General features: G+C 55.0%; 6 protein-coding genes across 6 annotated transcripts; 3 read left to right on the top strand and 3 right to left on the bottom strand.

Moving 5' to 3' along the window:
* Positions 1-207: 207 nt before the first annotated feature.
* Positions 208-2,289, bottom strand: LTHEOB_8760 (DNA ligase ATP-dependent; the record flags this gene model as incomplete). Its single annotated transcript, XM_035518273.1, has 3 exons — positions 208-1,218; positions 1,269-1,981; positions 2,067-2,289. 3 exons carry the CDS (start codon positions 2,287-2,289, stop codon positions 208-210), a joined length of 1,947 nt encoding a protein of 648 aa, XP_035370065.1.
* Positions 2,290-2,835: 546 nt separating this feature from the next.
* Positions 2,836-3,893, top strand: LTHEOB_8759 (Cytochrome c oxidase subunit; the record flags this gene model as incomplete). Its single annotated transcript, XM_035518271.1, has 4 exons — positions 2,836-2,995; positions 3,160-3,184; positions 3,448-3,607; positions 3,846-3,893. The coding sequence occupies 4 exons, from the start codon at positions 2,836-2,838 to the stop codon at positions 3,891-3,893; spliced, it is 393 nt and encodes a 130-aa protein (XP_035370064.1).
* A 3,898-nt stretch (positions 3,894-7,791) lies between these two features.
* Positions 7,792-9,211, bottom strand: LTHEOB_8758 (Mating-type protein Mat a-1; the record flags this gene model as incomplete). The annotated part of the gene is made up of 3 exons (XM_035518270.1): positions 7,792-8,459; positions 8,512-8,969; positions 9,018-9,211. The coding sequence occupies 3 exons, from the start codon at positions 9,209-9,211 to the stop codon at positions 7,792-7,794; spliced, it is 1,320 nt and encodes a 439-aa protein (XP_035370063.1).
* Positions 9,212-9,622: 411 nt separating this feature from the next.
* On the top strand, positions 9,623-10,635 carry LTHEOB_8757 (FAD binding domain-containing protein; the record flags this gene model as incomplete). The annotated part of the gene is made up of 3 exons (XM_035518269.1): positions 9,623-10,053; positions 10,103-10,374; positions 10,442-10,635. The coding sequence occupies 3 exons, from the start codon at positions 9,623-9,625 to the stop codon at positions 10,633-10,635; spliced, it is 897 nt and encodes a 298-aa protein (XP_035370062.1).
* Positions 10,636-11,337: 702 nt separating this feature from the next.
* On the top strand, positions 11,338-15,485 carry LTHEOB_8756 (Integral membrane protein; the record flags this gene model as incomplete). Its single annotated transcript, XM_035518268.1, has 2 exons — positions 11,338-11,756; positions 11,804-15,485. 2 exons carry the CDS (start codon positions 11,338-11,340, stop codon positions 15,483-15,485), a joined length of 4,101 nt encoding a protein of 1,366 aa, XP_035370061.1.
* Positions 15,486-16,369: 884 nt separating this feature from the next.
* LTHEOB_8755 (Cutinase precursor) lies at positions 16,370-17,184 on the bottom strand (the record flags this gene model as incomplete). Its single annotated transcript, XM_035518267.1, has 2 exons — positions 16,370-16,564; positions 16,684-17,184. The coding sequence occupies 2 exons, from the start codon at positions 17,182-17,184 to the stop codon at positions 16,370-16,372; spliced, it is 696 nt and encodes a 231-aa protein (XP_035370060.1).
* Positions 17,185-20,955: the final 3,771 nt, after the last annotated feature.

The following is a 20,955-nucleotide window of genomic DNA, read 5'->3' as shown; positions in this document are numbered from 1 at the left end:
ACGCGAGAGGACGTGGTGCAGGATGATCAATAGAATACCCCGAGGCTGCGTGGAGTACATACGCGGACTAAGATTCTGGAACAGGCGAAGGGTAGTCTTCGAAGTGGATATTTGGAGGGAGAGTACAAAAAGTAGAAGCCTCATCTAACACTGTACCCGCCAGGTCCACCCCACGTGAATGAACTCTCCTCCACTAAACCTGTCCACTCAACCATTCCAATCGCTCGCCCAGATGAACGTCCGACATCTCCACTGCGTATTCCTCTCCTTCACACCAGATGGTCCGATCGGCCGTGGGCACATCCAAAAAGCGCGCCCGCAGTTTGCGCCCGGCTTTTTCGTCGTAAACGAGATACACGGCTCATCATGGTCCTCGCACCGCGGCGGGTTTGGCTTAGTGAAGAGCTTCTCCCACGATTCTTTAGATACGATAGGGTCGATGAAGGGTGGAGATGGCGGCGGAGCCAAGGTTGACGATCCTTGCTCGGCGACTCCTCCATCCAGATCGGCAGGAGTGAGGGAGGAGATATCTCCGCCAGCGGACAGTTCTGCGGGATCACCAACAGGCGCATTATTGGAGCCGGAATCAGGGAATGGCGGTGCAACTGATGCGGATGAAATCTCGACCGTCTTCGACGAGACATTGCTGTCGTTGCGGGGCAGCGATGGCGCTGGTTTGAAGAAGCCTCTCAAGGATTTTTGACCTTTGGCTGAGCTGCTTTGCGCCGCTGCGGAGGCAACCGGTTTCTTCCTCTTGTTTGATTTCGCAGAAGGCGCTGGGGCAGAGCGCTTCTTCCCCGGACTGGCAGTAGAGCCGCCCTGACCATTCCCATTGGATTGTGATACCGTTGATGCTTGGCTATTCTGCTGTGTCTCTTGCTCGGATTGGCCACCATCTGCTGCTTTCCCCTGAGGCATCGGTTTCAACGACGAGTTGCTACCGAGGGCGGTGGAGCTCTCCGCACCGGCGCTACCATTAGTCGATGATTTGCTGACCACTGGCTTACGAGAAAACATGTCTTTAATGCTTCTCCTCCTGTCAAACTCTGGAAGGAGCCTTCCGGAGAAAGCTGGGGAGTCTTTCAGTGTCCAATCACGCAGCCGTTTGCCGTCTTTAAAGATCCCAGATGGATTCATGAGATCGCTCAAGGCGACTTCTTCGCCTCCCAGAACAACGGTTTCCTTGAGAATGGCGTATACAGGACAGTGATCTGAACCCTGTGCTATTGATCAGACACGGTGTATCTCCCGGACGGCGCAACACTTACCATCAATCCTTCTTGGATATCTGCGCTCTGCACCCACTCTTTCATTGCAATGCTGCAAAGAACGAAGTCAATCCTTGACCCGAAGTTCCCTGGCCTAGCATTGATCTTCTGCTCCCAATGAGTATACATGCCTTTCCTCGTCGGATGGAACTCGCGGCACGTATCCCAAAGCACTGGCGCCTCCCTTCCCTCATCCCGCGGCGGAATTACATCCCCATTCTCCAACATCTGGTTGAAGATGCGTCGGTTGCCCGTGGACACGTACTCCTCGTGCGAGATGCCCTCCTTGCGCATGCTCTCCTCTGCGTTCGCGGTGTCGATCTCCGCACGCGACACATTCAGGTCACCGCACAGAACGACACGCTTCCCCTGGCGCGTGAGATTCCGTATACGAGCGTCCAGGGCGCTGAAAAATGCGTACCGAAAGTCGTCGCGGAGACCGTTGCTGTTCGCTGGGCTGTACACCCCCAGTAGAACGAAGGCCGGGAACTCAAGGACCACACAGCGGCCCTCAGCATCCAGTGCGGCAGGGTCGACACCACCGGCCATGTCTATCTGCTCTTCTGTAGGGTACCCGCCGATGTGTTGGTCCGGGGGAAGGTCGCGGTATGTGGTCGAGGACCCTGGCGGGCACAGGACGCCGAGGACACCCTCTTCAGCGCGGATGGGAGCGCAGCGGGAAGTGCGAGTGTAGATTGCGACACCAGAATAGCCTGTATCTCATTCAGCATCCAGCACTGCATGCAAATTTGCGCACAACAAGCAATTCTATCCCGTCTGACCCGGTGTGTTACCCACCTTTTTTATGCTTCGGCAGACTAAAGAAGCAATCCCATCCAGGCACCAGCACCATATCGTCGCGCAAGTCCTTCCGCTGGATTTTCAGTTCCTGCATAATGACGATATCTGCCTCAAGCAGGTCGAACATAGCGTCGAAGGTGCGCTTGTCGCGCCATGGCTGGTAGCCGAAAGGATTGCGGATGCCATTGACGTTCCAGGTCGTGATTCGGAGCGGCGGCATTTGTGCAAATCAGTTGTTGATGCAACTTTGGGTTGCGGAGAACGTGGCGTTTCACGGGTATATGCGGGAAGCTGGGAGGGGCAAACGCGGTAATCTGGTGGTCGTGGCTAGCTAGCCGGACGGTGGGTGATTGTGCGCTGCGCGGCGGAGAGTATGGTGACGCGAGGGCATGACCAGAGCGAGCGGCGATTGCACTGCTGCCGTCTGTGAGTGTGCGCTGCCTGCGAAGTTTAGAGTCGAACGCGGTAGACGCGTCGTCCAGATAGCAGCCCGCGGGAACCAGGGTACAGCTCTGACCAGTCGCATTGCGCGGAAAGCGATGTCGTCAGAGGCGGGAGGCGAGCGAGCGGAGAGAGGGGGCGGAAAGGGCCGGGCGCGCCAAGGCAGGAATGTTCGGGGCGAACGGGGAAAGTGGTGTGACGGAGCGCCGAGAGAAGCCGCACATAGTGTGCCTGCAGCTTTGTGACCGCAACCACCACCATCCAACCCCACGTAACTGCAACCCACCCATCTCCACTCCAACCGTCGCCGATCGAAACCGCGACAATGCTGTACCGCGCTGCCCTCCGCCGTTCCACCCAGGCCCTCCGCACCCCGGTCGTCCGCCGCACCTACTCCTCTGCCCAGGGCGGCTTCGAGGGTGCTGCTGACAACGCCTTCAACCGCGAGCGCGCTGCCGTCAAGCAGCACGCCGCCGAGACCAGCGGTGCGTAATAGTTTTGCTTTGGTGATGGTTGGCGCTGTCCATAGGGAGCTGGGGAAGGAGAGGGGGATGGAGATGCAGGACGTGCTTTTGACAATGGGAGGAGGGATTGCTATGCCGTACGCGCGATTGGAAGTGTCATGATGCTAATTTTCTGTGATATACAGACCTCTGGCGCAAGCTGTCCATCTAGTGAGTGCCATTGCCGTCGTCTTGCCCTTTGAGTACACCGAGGCAGCGTTCCATTGGACCGAGCTGCTTGCACCAAGGTTCTAGTGCTGCGACTGCTGCCGGAGGTCCTGACTCACATTTTGCTCACTCACCTGTTTCATGCATGATTGAAGTGACGGGAGGAGAGAGTAAAGAAGAGAGGACTCTAGCGCAGTTGCAAGACTGACCTTGAAAGAAAACACCCAAAACAAAATAGCTTACCACTAACCCTTACCTTTTTTCAGCGTCGTCATTCCCGCTCTCGCCATCTCTGGCGCCAACGCCTACAGGCTGTGGAGCGAGCACTGGGAGCACGAGGCCCACGCGCCCCCGCTTGAGGAGCGCACCGAGTACCCCTACCAGAACCTCCGCACCAAGAACTTCTTCTGGGGTGACGGTGACAAGGTGAGCGAGCTTTCCTTCCTTTTCATTTACCTGCGGGTGTCGTTGTCTTGAGAATGGTGGGGCGAGGAAGAGAAGAAGAAGCACTGGTCGAAGCACGTTTGAGGCGTGAGCACGCATATCAGGGTCCAGCGCATGATTAAGCAGCGACACCAGAGACGGGTTGGGAAAGAGCGCAACGGCAACCATCTTCTTTTATCAAAGGGACAGCATGAAAAACTGACAATATGTCTTTCAACAGACCCTCTTCTGGAACGACAAGGTCAACTACCACAAGAAGGACGAGTAAATATCCTCTCATCCAGGATGTTTAAGACCGCCGCCGTCTACTCTCCTTTGGCGTAATCGGGAAGGAGCACACCCTGCAGCCTTTTTGTACATAGAAGCCAAACGAGAGAAAAACTCAAAGTGGGCCCTAAACTTGTGTTTCCAGTCACCGATCTAAGAAGGAGAGTGGGGAAAATACTGCGAGCAGGATCCTCTCCTCCTACCGATCTCCTAGTGCGCGAAAACACATACACCAGACAGAACTGTACACCAATGCCAAACCATTCCCTTTGTCTACTATAATTGATGAGCAGTCTGGGAGGCACGCTTTGCCCAAGACTTAGTTGAAGGGCTTTCTTTGTTTGGGAGATGGGGCTTTGACTCTTTGTTCATCAGGTCAGGATGACCGCTTCGAGGCTCTGTGGAAACAGAAACAATGCTTTTCCTCTTTGCTTATCCCGGAGGGACGCCTGCTTTGACCCCGCATGGTGGAGGCATTCATCCAGCGTGCGTCCAAGCTACACGACCTCGCTTGGGGGAAGGCAAGAGCGATCGCCCACCATCCCACGGTGCGCGGAACTACTTTGTCGTGTTGGCGCTGGGAACGAAATCGCTTGGTGACTACCGCGGGCCTGTGGTGGTGATGGAAAGGGCGGCGGGCCTTAGTAAGCAAGTCGCGCTGCCGCTGCGTCGCGCTTCGCGGTCGCCGACCGCCGCTTCGCACCGTTGCCCAGCGGCAGGCTGTCGCCGGGGAGGCGAGGTGCTCCGTGCACGCGCCTTCCCTATGTGCTTGTTCGGCAATGCTTGGCATGGTGTTCGAAGGGCACGGCAAAACGCCAAACCTTCCTGCCCATCACCCACCACCAGAAACGGCAGCCACTCACTTTACCGTGCCCGTCACCAGGCTGCTGCCTAGCCAGCCCAGCCACCGGCTTTTCTGCCTACCAGAAAGTGTTAAGGAAAAGTCGGCGCTGCGGTGGGCGACCACGGACTTGATATAAGGAAGAAGGCAAAGAGAGCCGGCACCGCCGCGCGTTTCACCCTCCGACCGCCTTATTGCGACCGGGGAATTTTTATCTATTATTTTTTCAAAGAAACACTCACCCAGTACTAGACAGTGGCAATTTAGCTTTCCTAACCATCCCCCGCGCCGTCAACTGCGAAGTGTTTGACGCTGCTGCTCCTTCGCCTCCACTATCAAAACAGATTCCGAATATCTGGGCCACCACGGCCAGTATTCAGAAGCAAACAAGACCATTTTCTGAGCATCTGGAGCAAGTCTCCAGAAATAGACGTAGGGCTGGGCGCCTACTTTTCTGCCCCCCCCCCCCCCCCCCTCCTGTTATTATATTGACCACTCATGAAAAATTAGCTTGTATTCATCGCTAATAACTATTCATACTACCCGTTCCTCGCGCTGGTAATTTCTGAAGTCGATAGAGACTGCTGGAGCTGGTGATAATTGCTCCCACTGGTGGTTACTCGCGCTGGTTAGTCGTGGTGATTACTTCTGGTGGTTACTCGCGGTGATTGAACGGTTTAACACGGCTGTCCAGTCAGTAATACGACGCGCGGTAAGGCTATTAAGTACTTCTAGAGTCTTAATAATTTGGGTGTCAAAGACGAATCAAAGTTGATATTTCGTAGGGGGGTCAGGATAACAGGAGAGGGGGTCAGAAAATTCGGCGCCTAAAGTCGAGTTGTACAAGACTATCCTGACTATGACTTCCACCATCCGCCTAAGTCGAGGGCAATTTCTCGCGCAAGGCAGTTGCAAACGCCTAGTTGTTTCATATACTTTAGACACGCAGCTCAGAATTTGTGCAACAGGTATTGGAGTATGGTTTTCGATTCTTTATATGAAGGTCGCTCCTGTGGTGCTCAATCCGCATCACTTGGGGGCAATTTTATCTCGCTAGCCTAGGGGTGGGTTCTTTTTTTTTTTTCTTTTTTGTGATTTCGCCCGAAGAAATCATCCGCCTTTGATGTCTTCTCTTTTTCATACTCCCATAATGCCCCAATCAAAGTCCTCCAATAATTTTTGTCACTGGTGAAATGAAAGTATGTAAGGAGGCCAGACCAGGAAACAAGGAAAGAAACTTGCTCCATCACTTCCTTCGTGATGAAGCTGTGTATGGAGAGGATGTGTGGATCTGGATTCGCCCCTCATTACCTAGACCAGGAAGTGAGGAAATTTGAACATCCGGATGATTTTCTGCTGAAAAGAAGACACGCTGAGCCCGCATGGAGATGAAGCACATTGAGATCGAACTTTTCGCCACCAGCGAAAGTCATCTGAGCTGGAACCTGCAAAGCCTGTGAGCAAGCTCATGCCTGCAACGTCGGAGGGCTTGGCGGCAATGGGGTGCGTTGAATGCAGGAACGCTCTCTGCGTGAAGAATCAAGGCTGAGAAGGTGGACCGGCCGCGATAGTGGAGCTTGAGTTGAAAACAAGACCGGGCTGAGCAGAAGGGCCAGCCTGAGAAGAGGAAGCGACCTGAGGACCAGCAGCAGTAGGTGGGCCTGCAAGAGCAGACGAAGATGCTTGAGCAGTAGAGCTAGCCAACGCCTGTCCGGTGTGGTTTTGCTGTTGTGGCGCTGAATTTCCATGCTGCGGAAGAGAAAGGGCTTGCATTTCTCGGAGGCGCTCCAGCTCTTGGTCTCGGATGAAGCGCTGAATCACGACAAAGCCAAACGCTTCCTCGTTTCTCTTTTCATCTTGCCTCTCTTTCATGTCTTCATAGGTCCATATGTTGTTGAACAGGGTGTCGCCGAAGTGGAGGTCTTTACCTTGGAGGACTTGGGGCGGGGCGCTGACCAAACCCCACATAGGATCACGGATACGCCTGTCATTGGCTATAATTTGACCTAATGCGGATAAATGTTAACATTCCTGGGTAGCTGAAACGAACGTGGGACGTAGTTGTTCGAATTGTGGTAAACATTTAATGGGTAGTTGAAATGGACGTGGGGACGTGATTGTTCAAATTGTAGTAAGCATTTCATGGGTAGTTAAAACGAATGTGGGGACTTGATTGTTAGAATTGTGGTAACCATTTTATGGGTAGTTAAAACGAACGTAGGGACGTGATTGTTCGAATTGTGGTAACCATTTTATGGGTAGTTGAAGCTAACACGTGGGACGTAATTGTTCGAATTTCTTACCTAGCCATCGGTCAAGAGCTTCGACTTCCATGCGAGTACTACGTTCGGTATCGATGAATCGTGGCTCCTTAGCCCATGGAGATGGCCGAACAATCAGAGGGTCGAACCTACGAATGCCAAGAGCGAGGCGGTGTTGACCAAGGGAGCCCCACTCGAATCGAGCACCCCACATGCCGAACTGGTTGTGCTCGTCAACATTGCAGATGAATCTGTACAACTCAGTGTCCTAGTGGCGGAGTATTTCGATTCCTCTTCATGGATAGACTGGATTGGAGACCTGCATTGATTCACTATATACCGTGTTGGAATGCTAGCCATCCTAGTGATCGCTCTCATCATGCTATCTGTAACCTTTACTCAATCGTGAAACCCGAGCCCATCAAGCCTATAGAAATTCCCCGAAACAAGAAATGAATGTTGTACCCGCCGCTGATCATGAACACACGCTGAAGTGACTGATGTTTCAATCACGAATGATCTGATATTGCCCAAAAAGCGCGCTTGCTGCGCGGAGTAGGATGCCAATCGTTGGCTGAGCAAGTGAAAAGTGAGACAGCAAAGTGAGGCGCCCATTGGAAAGTAGAAGGGGCGCTTTGGCAAATACCTGCCTGAAATTTAATTTCAAGCAGGCCAAATTGGCCGAGGAAGTCGCTGGAAAGGATTCTTCAAGGCCGCGACGGTATAGTATGAGCCGTTGACCATGCAATCCCAAGCCATCTTGCGGTCAGACTTCATCAAGTTGAAGTCAAAATTGCTCAAGCCTCACGCTCAGGAAAGTTGAAGCCGTTGTTGAAGGACTGCAGCATGCCTTCCGCGACAAGATCCGAGTTGCGCTGGGAAGCAGCGGCGAAGGGATCGAAGTCATCCTGAACAGTGGTGGCACTGAGCTCGAAAGCTCCATTGAATAGGTGAGAGCTGTTGAAGAGCGCAGACTGGCCAGTGGCGATCTCCTCCGCAAGAGAAGCGGTGGCAGCAGCGTTAGCTTCAGCCTGCGGGAGGAGTTCATTGTTGTCAAGAACCGCAGCGTAAGCCTCCTGGTCGACACGACTGGCCATACCCATGTCGATCCAGCCAAGGTTGGGCGGGGACGTGTTCATACTCAACAAGGCGTCATGGGCATTCATGCCGACGGAAGTGGGGCGATCCGATCCACCAGCAAGAGAGTCGACAATGCGGGCCTTCTGCTCAAGGACGCTCGGCTCAACAAAGTTCAGCGGAGCATCAGACACCTTGAATTCCCCGGAGACATTTCCTTTGGCCTTGGCCTTAGTCTTGCGCCTCTTAATGTCAGTTGCCCTGCGAGGAGCATAGCGGTAGTCCGGAAAGGCCTGGCGATGGTGGGCAGCATGAGCAGCAGCCATATCTCTGTACTGCTGCTTGACTTGAAGAGTCTCGTTCCTCCACATCGCGCCAATGATCTGAGCTAGACAGCTTGTCAGTAAGGGACAGACGATATTAGCGCAGAAACAACTTACAGATACGATTGTTGTGAGCACCTGGATTGTTTGCCACGACGAAAGGGTGGTTGTCCCTGCGGTAGAGCATGAAAGCATTCATAGGACGAGGGGGCCGGCTGCGACGGTTGGGCTCGCGCGCAATCTGCACCAGATCCAGGCGCGGCATGGCGACGGCAGAGTGGATGACTTGAGGAGGCTGAGCCATAGTAGACTGAGCAGACTGAACCATAGTAGGCTGAGCAGACTGAGAGAAGCTGTCAGGATGTCCATCGGAGTGAGCGGGCTGAGCCATGGCAGACTGGGCAGACTGGGAAAAGTTGTCGGAATGTCCATCAGAGTGAGGAGGCTGAGTCACAGTAGACTGGGCAGACTGAGCTGAGCTGGCGGTGTCTCCACTGAAGTGAGGAGGAGGGAGAAAGCGCCAGACATTGTTGTCAGGATCCCAGAACATCGTGCCGCGGGCATTGATGAAAGAGCTAGAGGAATCAGTGACATGCTCAGCAATTCTTGTCGAGAGAGCCTACCTATAGCGGCAGCGGATCTCATGGAGACCTTGTTCGCCAATGAGGGAGGTGAGTTGCTTAGGCAAGTCAACAGTAGACTTCCCGGTGTGCAGCTGCGCAAGTGCAGCAGACCAAGCCATTTCAATCTGGCCCTGCTGAATCGACACAGCTAAGTGAGCAGGCTGCGCGGTGGTTGGATGCGTGGTCGTAGCCATTTTTGCTAGTATCGCGGCGAGGGGAAAAGAACTGAGAGGAGGTTAGGCGGGCCGATTCCTTGACGATGACGGCCAGCCTAGGTTGAGGAGTGGAGTGGAGTTGCGAAGGTTTGGTTCTTCGACTTCGAGCGATGGGTTTTGTGTCCAGGCTTGGGCACGGGAAATCTAAGGCAGTAACACGTGAAGGGCAGCGCACTGCAATGCCCTTCACACTGCCCGCGCCTGCTGCCCGGCCAACCCCGGGCCACTGCCTACTTATTGCCGTCGGACAGACTTGAACTTCTTGTCTTCTTCTTCTCCTTCTTCTTCTTCTTCTTCTTCTGCTTCTTTTGTTCCAAGCACGCAGCTCAATCCACCTCAGCTTTCTCGATACTGCTATGGCTACGAAGCCTTGAACTGATCCCAGTGAAGATGGCGCCGGCTAAAGCTTTTACGCTGAGCGGCCTGCAGCAGAAAATCGCCTATGGCGAGCACAGCGAGCCTACTGAGCAGGCTCTCCTTGATGTCCTCAGAAATGCCGTTGCCACGCTTGACGATTCGGGTGTCTTGGGCAAGAATGACATGGCCAGCACCAATGCAACTGAGACACCAGAGCACTTTCCAATGGGACGCTCCCTCACCTACGCCCTGCCTAGATCTGGTAATTTTGCGACCAACGAGGAAAAGATCAGGCGCATCCTAGAAGCGGAACAAGATCTAGCAAACCACGCGTTAGCGATGATCACCAACGACAACATAGAGGCTTTCAAGAAGGCGATCGGCATCCCTAGCAACGACACTGCCGAGCAGAAGTTCCGCAAGCAAGCACTCAAGCGTGTGGCCTTCCGACAACTACTTACAGAGTATGCAATCTATATTTTTTGTTCTTGGCGCTCTGCTAATAGGTTTCAGGTCAACCGACGCGAAGATTCGCGGAGAAGGTCTCGTGCAGATCGCCGAGCACCACAGGAAGCAGCTATCGACCAAGAAGTTGGACAGGATCTGGATGCTGCTCTACACTCTCAGAATGCTCCACGAGCACACGTTCAACCCTCAGAGGCGCAAGATGAACAACAACCTTCTGCTTGAAGAGCTTTTCGAGGTCAGCACAGCTCTGAATGAAGTAGAATTCGAGGTGATCAAGGACTTTACGATGTATCCTGTGGACGGACTGAAGGAGTGGTGTAAGTATGCCCTTGTCGGAAAGAATGGAACGCGGGCTCGTGCTGACGATGATTTAAATGCTTCCAGTCAAATCGAGGGCACAAAGGCTTGCGATTGCCTTTATGTGCGAAGATCTTCAGACGCCGAGCCACGTGGGAGAGCAACTTAGGCTTCTTCAGGCGTTGAAGAAGCTGACGCGTGCCAAGCACCCGCAGCCGGACTGGTGGCCGTTGCCGCTCAAGGAGGTCGCGCAGAACATCTGGGGCACCAGCATTATGTAGGCGGTGGACAACGGGACCACGGCACAGGATGACGCCCTGTTTCGGGAGGGGTGTCTGGGACAAAGGGCAAAGGGCAGATTTCAAGGCGCCAAAGAAAGAAAAAAAGAAAAAAAACTCGATGGCAAATGGACAAAGGCACGGCATTAAGTAGTGGGCAGCTGATCCTGATCACTGAAGTCATGCTGAAATCTTGCTCCTCAAGCAGGATCTTGGCTTAAAATACCACAGGGCACAAAATTGAAGCTTAGTCCTGCAGACAGTTGGATATTGTGTTGTGCATGTGTTTTTGGGGTGATGGGAAGTCTGGCGGCGGAAAAGGAACGGGCCGGTGCAGACGGGGATCCCCTTCTGCGCGATCCAGGATCGCCCAGCTCCACCCGCGCTTGTCGGCACATCGCGTTGAACCATGCTTTGGCAAGCTACACGCCCTCCCGACGGCAGTGTTGGAGGCGGGCAGGTCTGGCGGACAGCGGGCGGGGCAGCTCGGCGGCAGCTCGTGCGGCGGTGGAGATTCGGGCGGGTGATGGGCGGCGCAGTGGCGCCATGGGAAAAACAAGGCTGGGCGGCTAGCGGGCTGGTGGGCGGAGGTCATCCGCGGGCGGCGCGACTAGAAGCATAGACACGTCCTCCGCACTCGCCCAGCTACCCGCGCTGCGTGTCCCCAATGGCCGCCGCTGATCCATCCGCTCCTCCACCGCGACCATGGCCACCTTCGCCGCCTTCCTGCTGGTCTACGTGATCGGCGGCCTGACCTTCGTGCCCTTGTGCGTCGCCGCCGCCGTCTACCTCGCGCTGCTCGCCTGCCCGCGCCACGATGCCCACAGCTCCGACGAGCTCGACGACGCCGCCCCCGCGAACCTCCCTCCCGAGCTCAACGCGCGCAAGACCGAGCCCGACGTGGCCGCCGGCTACTTTGCCGTCTGCCGCGAGTATGTGCCCGGCGGCGTCAACGGCAAGCCGCCCGAGCGCACCACGCCCGCCGGCGCCGTCGTGGGCGTCGAGAGCCCCAGCGTCTACCAGAGCATGTACCGCACCATCTTCGAGCGCAACCGCGCCCAGAGCCCCAGCATGGAGGCCGCCAAGCAGAAGAAGGCCCGCAACGTCTTCTTCGTCGTGCTCAGGTTGGTCCGCTCCCCGCCCCGCCCACGCAGCCTGCTCACCCACAAAGGCACGGTCATCTGATCCTCTTCGACGACGCCGAGCAGGTCGAGGTGCGCTACGTCATCTCCCTGGCCCACCGCATCGTCGACGTCTACGCCGGCGGCGAGGCCATTCCCGAGGGCGAGCTGTGGATCAAGCGCAACTGCATCCGCCTGCGCCGCGCCCCCGACCAGGCCGATTCCGAGGCCGAGGCCCGCCCCTTCTACCTGTTCTCCGACAACAGCTCCGAGAAGGAGGACTTCTACTTTGCCCTGCTGCGCAACCAGGAGCGCCAGACGGGCATGCCCATTTCCCCGCCGCTCCAGTTCGAACAGCCACACGTCGTGAAGCTAGTGCAGCAGCTGCATGCCTCGGAGGAGACACTGCAGACGCGGTGGATCAACGCCCTGGCCGGCAGGCTGTTTCTTGCCTTGTACAAAACGCCCAATGTTGAAGATTTCATCCGCACCAAGATCACCAAGAAGATATCGCGTGTGGCCAAGCCCGCCTTCCTCCAGAGTATCACAATCCAGCGCATCGTGATGGGCGACAGTGCTCCCATGGTTACGAACCCCAAGCTGCGCGAACTGACTCTTGACGGAGACCTGACTGCAGAGGCTGACGTCAGGTACAATGGCAATTTCCGCCTCGAGATAGCCGCCGTCGCCCGCATTGATCTTGGCTCGCGCTTCAAGGCGCGCTACGTCAACATGGTGCTCGCCGGCATTCTGAAGAAGCTGGAGGGCCACGTCTTAGTCCGCGTGAAGCCTCCGCCCAGCAATCGTCTCTGGATCACCTTCGAGCACCCTCCCAAGATGGAAATGGCCATCGAGCCCATCGTGAGCTCGCGCCAGATCACCTATGGTATGATTTTGAGAGCTATTGAGAATCGGATCCGCGAAGTCGTGACCGAAACCCTTGTGCTGCCCAATTGGGATGATATGCCGTTCTTCGACACCATCGCCCAGCCTTTGAGAGGTGGTATATGGGAAGATGCATCCAAAGCTCCCGTCTCCCCTGATGCTGCGCATGAGCCTCCCGTGGACGACACCTCGATGGACGATGTGCATGAAGAGCCCACCGTTTCGCATTTCGTGCGCAAGGACGAGAAGACAATGAGCATGCCCAACTTGGGAGAGTCGGACGTCTCGAGCCTCAAGTCTCGGAAAACTGCAAAATCAGTGATGTTAGCCGGCGACAGCGCCTCTGCAAGTGGTGTTGAAGTCCGCTCCTCGGCCAGCATGCCCAGGTCGATGCGCTCAGGCTCGTTCGCCAGCATCGCCCGGCCCATCGTCGCCCAAGACACGGCCGTCGTGGAAGCTCAAAAGAGCCCGCAAAAGCACCAACATGATGCCATTACAGCAATCAAGGACATTTCGTCGCGCTCAATACCGACCTCACCCGTCGAATCTCCCGTCGGTTCCCCGGCAATGCCTGCTGGCCCCCTGGCTGAAGCGTCAGCCCACGGAGGATTGAAGCATGTCTCCGGACAGAAGGCGTCTGACAATGGAGGGGACGCGAAACGAGCACCCGCACCAAAGACTGCTTGTGATGATGGCGACGCCAAGCCACCCACAGCTCCGAAGGATGCAGGGAAGGTCGAAGGGTCGCGGGAACGGGGCCCGTCATTTGGCAAAGCCGAAGAGGATGTTGCTAGTTTTACTGATCTTTTCGGGGAATTTGTCCATTCGCAACCGGAGCCCATACCCCGTCCCGAGCCTGCCGCCTTCTCTGTCAATTCAGAACAGAGCTCTCTATACTCGCAAGCGACAGATTCTACAGCGCATTCCGACCTGAGCGCTAAAAGCTCTCTCTCGTCGCGCAAGACCTCGCTGTCCGAAAAACGTCAAATGCTTAACATGTCACTCAACTCGGCCACAACCGCAGCCAAGAAATGGTTCGCCTCGCGCCAGCAGTCGAACACACCCCACTCGTCATCCACCCCTTCCCACCCATCGCCCTCCTTCCCCTCGTCATCTTCTCCCGCCTCCACTACAGGTACACCGGCACGGTCTTCCAGCCCTACTCGTGATCAATCGCAGCAGCCGCCATCATTATGGAGTCAAAGTACGCACTCGGACACAAAGTCGCACCAGGCGCAGGAGCACCCCAACCATGACCGCGTTCCGAGCACTCCTCATTCGTCCATCTCTTCCGCTAAGGCCACAACACCGTCTTCGGTGTCGCCGCCGAAGAATTCACGCCCGGACAACAAACCATCGAGAAGCAGTTCCATTAGCGTCCCCATGGGCCGTGGTCAGCCGCTTCCGCCTCCCGGAGTTCCGCTACCTCCGCCCGCGAAGCCGGAAAACAAGTGGGTGCAAGGCAGCGCGCAGCTGCTGGGACTAGCCAAGAGGAAACCTGTGCCTTCTGCTTCGCCTGGGGCGGCGGCATCGTCATCGTCAGCCTCCGTCATGGCGCCTCATGGTGCCGGTAATATGAACGGGAATGGAGGCGTAAACAATGGTCATGGATTCGGGCCTGCCCACATTAGTGGTCAGCATCAGGATGTTGGCGGGCATACGGACTTTGTTGGAGCAGATATTCAGATCCCAGCCGCAACGGCAGCGCCTGTAGGCATGCATTTAGGCAAAGAAGTTGGCGGGAATGGCGCAGGAGACTCTTCGCACGTGCCGCTGCCGCTCGGTCACAACAGAACCACGTCATCTTCGTCTTCGTTATTCAGCGGCAGCAATGACACGCCAACGCCAACAGCCACCACACCTGCTGCTGTCAACAGATCGACGGAGAAAGCGAACGAAGCGGGCAGTGATGATGTGTCGACAGCGGCTCAACACAAGCCCTCCTCACCGCAGCAGCAACGGAAGCAGTCCAACTCTTCTGCAACTTCACACCACTCCGTCTCCGCCGCATCCGAACCGTCGTCCCCGCCTCCGCCGCCCCTGCCGCCGAGGAGAAAGACTTTGGCGGTATCACCTCGTCCCGGCGGTGATGATAAGAACAGGAATGGGAGGCCGAATAATAATGTCAATAGAAGGACGAGGAGCCACCGTCTTCATCGGCACGACGACGTGGGCGAAGAGCAACCGCAGCTCCTGGTCGTCGCCGCGCCGTTGGCGGAGAGCGATGCGTCGTCGGCGCCGGTGACGCCGGAGGCGACGAAACATGAGTTCGGAGGCGAGCTGGCGAAGAGGGGCGTGCGTGATGACAAGAGGAAGGGCAATGATGATGATAACGATGATGACGAGGACGAAGACGATGATGATGACGATAGCGGTGAAAGGGGCCGGGATGACGAAGAAGATGAAGGGGAGAATGGGTTGGAAGGATCGGTATTCGATTTGGAGTTGGACGAGGGGGGTGACGACATGCCTCCTACCTCTTCATCTTCATCGTCCGCCTTACCTTTCGTGTCCTCGGAGTCTGCGGGTGCGACGGTTGCTGCAAGGGTTACTCCACCTCACGTCCGCGATGACGGGAATGGCAATGGCGCCGTGGCGATGGGTGCACCGGCGGTCGGGGCTGCGTCTCTTTCTTCCCCGCCGGACTTACTGACTCATCCACCTTCTCCTCCAGAGGCAGCGCTGGCGTCGAAGGACACCTTGTCGTCGCCGGGAATGGTAAATGCAAAAGGCGAGGCGGTGGCGAAGGAAATGGACCAGGGTGGCAAGGGGAAGTCGAAGGGGAAGGGATGGTTCACGTCGCCGAGCGCGTCGAGGATTGATGATTTGCCACCGCATAGGCGATGAGGAGAGGAGGAGCGGGATGGAGTCTTAATACCCAACTTTGGCTTCTTTTTCCCTTACCGTTTCGTCCTCTGGATGGATAAGTGGACAAGGAGGGGGAAGGGGATGGCTTGTCTCATGTGGGTGTAGTAGGAAGATTGACACTTGTTTTCTTTTTCTCGTGCTTGATCGGGAAGAATAGTGGTGGAGGGGGGAGGAGGGGGATGTGAGAGAGAAGAACAAGGCATGGAGTACGGGGCATACCGTTGTCTCTTTTTTTTTTTTGTTACCTTTTGTTTTCCTGTACAGCAGCATGTTCTCATGAGTAGGTACGGCGTTTCAAAGCATACATTGGCGGGGGCGCTTTTTTGGTTTTCCCTCCTCTTTGGGCGAAGCGGTCCGGGGGGTGTGGAGTTTGGATCATTGAACTGGGTATACTCTGGAGTTTGAGGACCCGAGGTTGATGGGAATAGGAAGGGAGAATGCCAGCAAGCGACGTGTATTTTTACTTACCATAGAGCGGCAGTGGCAATGAAGACGCAGCTTTCTGAATGGCTTGACAGATGAATGACCGGTTGATGGGCTTGAAATGAGATGGAGTGATGTATGGTGTTATTGCTTGGCTCTCGTGGTCTTACCTGATTAGGTGATGCGAGGAGAAGAGGGCAGGACGTAGGGGAGGAAAATCAGGGAAGAGTGAGAAAGAGCAATGGGGGCTTGGGTAAGAGCGGAGCAAGAGCGGAAAGAGCCCTCAGGTGTGCAGTTCAGGTAAAGACATGGATATGAGAAGCATGAGCAGCGTGCAATCAGGACAAAATGTAAAAGGTTATACAAGCGCATCTACTTCCCTAAGGATATTGTTGTTTAGTTGTTTCTCCTTCATCATCTGTGCCTTCCACAAGTATCGTTTAAGCGCTTAGCTTGCTCTGGATGAACTCAGCCGCCTCACCGGTGCTCGCAGTTGCGTATGATAGGTGAGCGGGCGTGATGATGAACTGGTTGGTGCAGACGAGATCGCCGGTCGCGCAGAATATCTTGGTCTTGCTGGAGTCGATGTTCTTGAATGCTTGGGCCTGGAGGGGGTCACCGAAGGTAACGGCAGCCTGTGAAACAAAGCTTGGTGTCAGTCTTGCATGTGATTCGCTTATAGTGAGGTCCGCTGAGGATTGATGGGATGGATGGCGTTGAGACAATGAAGTGCAAAAAAAAGAGGCAATCTTACCGCAACCTTGCTAGCCGAGCTGCTGTCCAGATCGATAAGGCAGCCATGCACTTGCTGTGCGCCTTGTGAGTAGCCCGCCAGCACGATCTGGGTATCTGGGCAGTTTGACAGAGCCTGCTTGACCAGCTTCGCGCAATTCTGGCTGCCCTCAGCCTGGCCGGGTGAGACGCTTCCGATGAAGGTGCCAGCGACATCAGCCGGGTAGTTTACGCCCTGGGTTGCAAGCTTGTCGGCCCCGAGCGCAGACTCGAGCTTCTGCTGCAGCGCCGGGCCAACAGTTGTGCCCATATTGCCGGTTTCGGTGGTGCCGCGGGCGAAGATGTAGGTGACGGGCTTGCAGACGCCATCGGTGACATCGTTGGAGGTGGAACTCCCGCCAAAACTGCCGGTAGGAATGGAGAACTGCGGGGCGCGGGCCTCGACGCGGGTAGGGTTGCTGGCGGGCAAGGCCACAGCAGTGGCGGCCAGCGCCAAGAGGACGTGAGGAGTGACAGCAACCATTGTGGTGGCGGAGTAGGATGCAGACGAGATTGAGTGGAAGGAGGGCAGCTGAGAAGTGAAGGATGCAGATACTGAGGCTTCCGGTGCTCAATGTAGATGGAAGAACGAGAGAGGCGAGTGTGAAGCAGCGAGGTGTTGTTGAATAGACAAAAGAAGGCTGGCAGCAGCTTTAATACCTTTTCTTGCCACAACGGCAGTCACGATCTTACCTGGATTGGAAAGAGCCGCGGTAGTTTTCTTGAGTTCCAGGAACTGTTAGGTCAAGCAGCTGTGACAATACGAAGTAAGGCCGAGAATCTATCATGGTGGTCATGCAGAAGGATATTGTAGCCGAAGGCTAGCGTGAATTTGTTTTTTGTGTATCAGACGCGTGCACAACCCTGTGATACGGGTAGTTGAAGCAAGTGTGCAGATATGCATGTAGAATCGATGGTGATAGCATCCTCTACCTACATAAGTCGAGTATCGTTCTTGGTGAAGAGTATCATAAAGAGCTATTTCTTCTGGACCATCATGGTACGGGGACATAGGCACCCCCTGTTCTGGGGCGTTGCCATTCTTTGCGCTAACTCTCGGCTCTAGTACCTACCGTCGCCGCGGCGAAGCAGCGTTTCCCGTTGAGTGTTATCCGAGGTACCCGTGTTTCCTCTCGCCCCACTCTCCGCCACTATTATGGCTTCTGCAGATCAGATCATCACAGGGGGATGTGGATCCAGCTATGTCTGAGACCTGCTGACCACATTCAATTATTGTAACGCCTCAGTGTTTGAGGCTAATAGCTTGAGCCTGTGGCTTACTGAGGAGAGTGGCTGGACTCTTCGATCATAGGCGCCAGTGGAGGCAGTTGGGAAGTACGCTCATTTCTTCAGTGGCCGATCAAAGCTATTTCAAATCTCAGCGGTAAAAGATGCTTGAGGTGTTTCCAGGCACGGACGGCGACTCGCTTGGGCTAGCGCCTTGCAAAGAGCGTTGCTGCTTGAGGCAGAAAAAGGACCGTTTGCGACACAGAACGTGAGGTGATCTTCCGCGGTCTGAGGAATGTGGCCACCACATAGAGCGGCGGAATGGGAAGCCGGGGTCACTCTCAAGTGCATGCGAAGCGGGTTGATCTGCAGCGAAACCAGGATTGGTATCGAGGGCCGTTAGTATCATAGCACGAATGGACCGAGGTCCGGGCTAGACTGGAGAGAGGCTGCTTGAGGTGAGCGAGGCGTCAAGAGGCGAGTCGACGGGTGTATCAGAGTTGGTGAAGTATTGGAGCTAAACCGGCAACAGATGCCTAGCGTCCTGGTAGCGGCGAGGCTAACGGCCTCTCTCCACCGCGATCGACGTCCCCTGGCAAGACCTACAAAGAATTCAAGCTCCGCCAACATGTCCTACAAAAGATCGCATCTCATATACGGGCGTAATGTGATCCTATGTCTGAGTGCAGCGCGGCCGGCTATGTGTTTCCCTTATCTCCGAAGGCAGAAAGCACTTTGTCCTGCAGAACCAACAGGGGCATGATCGCTGTGCCGAGGTTGCTGTTGTTTGGTCCAGCGAAGTGACGACAAGCATCACAATTAACCGGGGAGATGCCTCCCGTTTGGAAGGCTGATGACGGCGTTTCCTCCAGAAACCCGGCTCCTGGAACAGATCTCTCGCGTTTTGCATATGTCTATCTCTAACAAGAGGCGCTCTATGGTGGTGGCCAAGCTTTTCCAACCCCTGCCAGCCTTGGAAAACGGGTGGCTTTTGCCGAAGGCATCAGCCGTAGCTGCAGTTGTAATCCCGGCCTAATTTACTCGGTAGCATTCCCAGAGCAATGAGGGGTATCTCCACCCCAAATAGTAAGAGACATGCGTACCCCGGCGCCAATTTCATAATGCTCGCTCCACTTTTTGCGATCCTCTCACGAAGAGCATGGGCGCAGAAGGAGAAAGTTATCCGTGGCCATTGATTGATCGGAGTCGCTAAATTATGCTGCTCTTGGGGAGCCATATGACCGTAAAAACCAATCCACGCTAAATGTTAGCGGCAGGAGAGTGCTGCACCCAGCATATCTCACAATAAAAAAAACAAAGTGAATGAAAGCCCAAACTCATTAAATTATGAGATCACCGATGCTCGTTCTCCGGCGCCATCTCGAGCATTGAACTTCGCTTTTGCAGGCTGAGGTAGAGTACAAAGACACAATCAAATGATCAGCCATCTTTATTCCTTTTGAATTCCAGAATCCTCAAGCGGTATATCCCCATGCACATTGTCAGTTGACAAGTTCTCGTGCTTTTGTGGCGTCAACAGAATGCAGGCGGATGACCTTCTCCTTCTGCTACTAAATACCCATTCATGTTTCAAAGCTGAATCTAGGGCACGATCTCGCTTGATCTTATCGCTTCTCGTCCACTAGTTTCACTACTGGGAATGCAGTAAACTGTCCGTAGGGAAGTCAGCGGAAGGCATACTAAGCCCCTTGGAATATCGGAGCGAGTTGCAGGATATCCTAAACTTCAGGTTACGTGAGTTACATGCTTTCTTCAGCCGGCCCATCTTCCGCATCCACTCTCTTCTCTGCCTCGGTGCTGAGTCTGTCCGATTGGCGCAACGGAGCGGCTGGGTCTGGAAGATAACCGAAATAGCAGTCTGAAGAAGGAGCAGAGGCAGGAGCAGTGCCAGTCATGCGGCCATGCTCGGCAAGCCCCGTGGCATGTGTAACGGGGGCTGATACATCAGACTTTTGTGGTAGAGCTCGTCTGCGACTGCTTATGAAACAAGCTTGCAAGCAGTGCATTTCTAAAGAAACATCTGCCTACTGTTCGAACGCGTGGATCGTGGAACTGGAATCATCTGGTCTATCCAAGGATAGAGGAACGTTATGACATAATGGTGCTGGAGGTCTGGGCGAAGGTAGGAATCTCCCCGTTGAACGGATGTGAGAAAAGCAGCGAATTCAAGTGAGGAAGCGGCGTGAAAGGATCATTCTGGATTATAGCAGTGTCTTGTACAGTCTGTTTTGATAAACGGCGGCGATAATCCCGCATCAAACATGTTAGGATGTATCTGTGGTACTGCGGGCTCCGCACTGGGAATTTGGGCGGTCGGTGGCGTTGTTATCGCTGAGCGATCATGAAATTGCAGGGTGTTTCTTGTGTTTATCTTATCTCTTTTTCTTTTCCCCGGATTTCGAGCTGAAAAAGTATTTGAGGGCTGCTCGGTCCAGTATCTTTCCTCGTTTGAGAATGGCATTATTCCACGACAGAACTAAAGTTCGAGGGAGTTTGCTGGAACGCGCTAGTGTACCAATCAACAGTAAACCGTTTTGTGCGACCAAGGGACTCTCGCGCTTTGATTGTATGTGCATACATTTGAAGAGACGAGCTCTTCTCAGCTAGCGGGAGGCCTGCAGCGATCGACGGTGTTCGGAAGACTGATTGGGCTCGGCTAAAATCATGGAAAGCGCCGGCGCGGCTGGTGTGGCAGATCGCCGGCGGGCCGAGCGGCGCCACAGGCTGCAGTGTTCCGAATTGGGCTTGGGAAGAATGCGGGGAAGCGCGTAGCGTGGTGAGAGGTTAGAAGGCTCAATTCTATGGTTCGGCCGTCGCTGGGAGTCTCGGGATGCTTGGCGGAGATGGCCTGATGCAGCAATTGCATCGCGATCGCGATTGCTTTCAAAGCATCCGCTTTTCCTGGCGGCGACGTCATTTGTGGGCCTGAGGCTGATCGATGCGAGCTCGCTGGCAATGAGAGGCTTCCTGAGAACTCCTCACGGCAAGCGACAGGTAGCCACACACG

This window comes from Lasiodiplodia theobromae, assembly GCF_012971845.1.
Source record: "Lasiodiplodia theobromae strain AM2As chromosome Unknown scaffold_28, whole genome shotgun sequence".
NCBI lineage: Eukaryota > Fungi > Ascomycota > Dothideomycetes > Botryosphaeriales > Botryosphaeriaceae > Lasiodiplodia > Lasiodiplodia theobromae.
The sequence above is the reverse complement of the archived record's forward strand: the minus strand, read 5'-3'. Positions and strand labels throughout refer to the sequence as shown.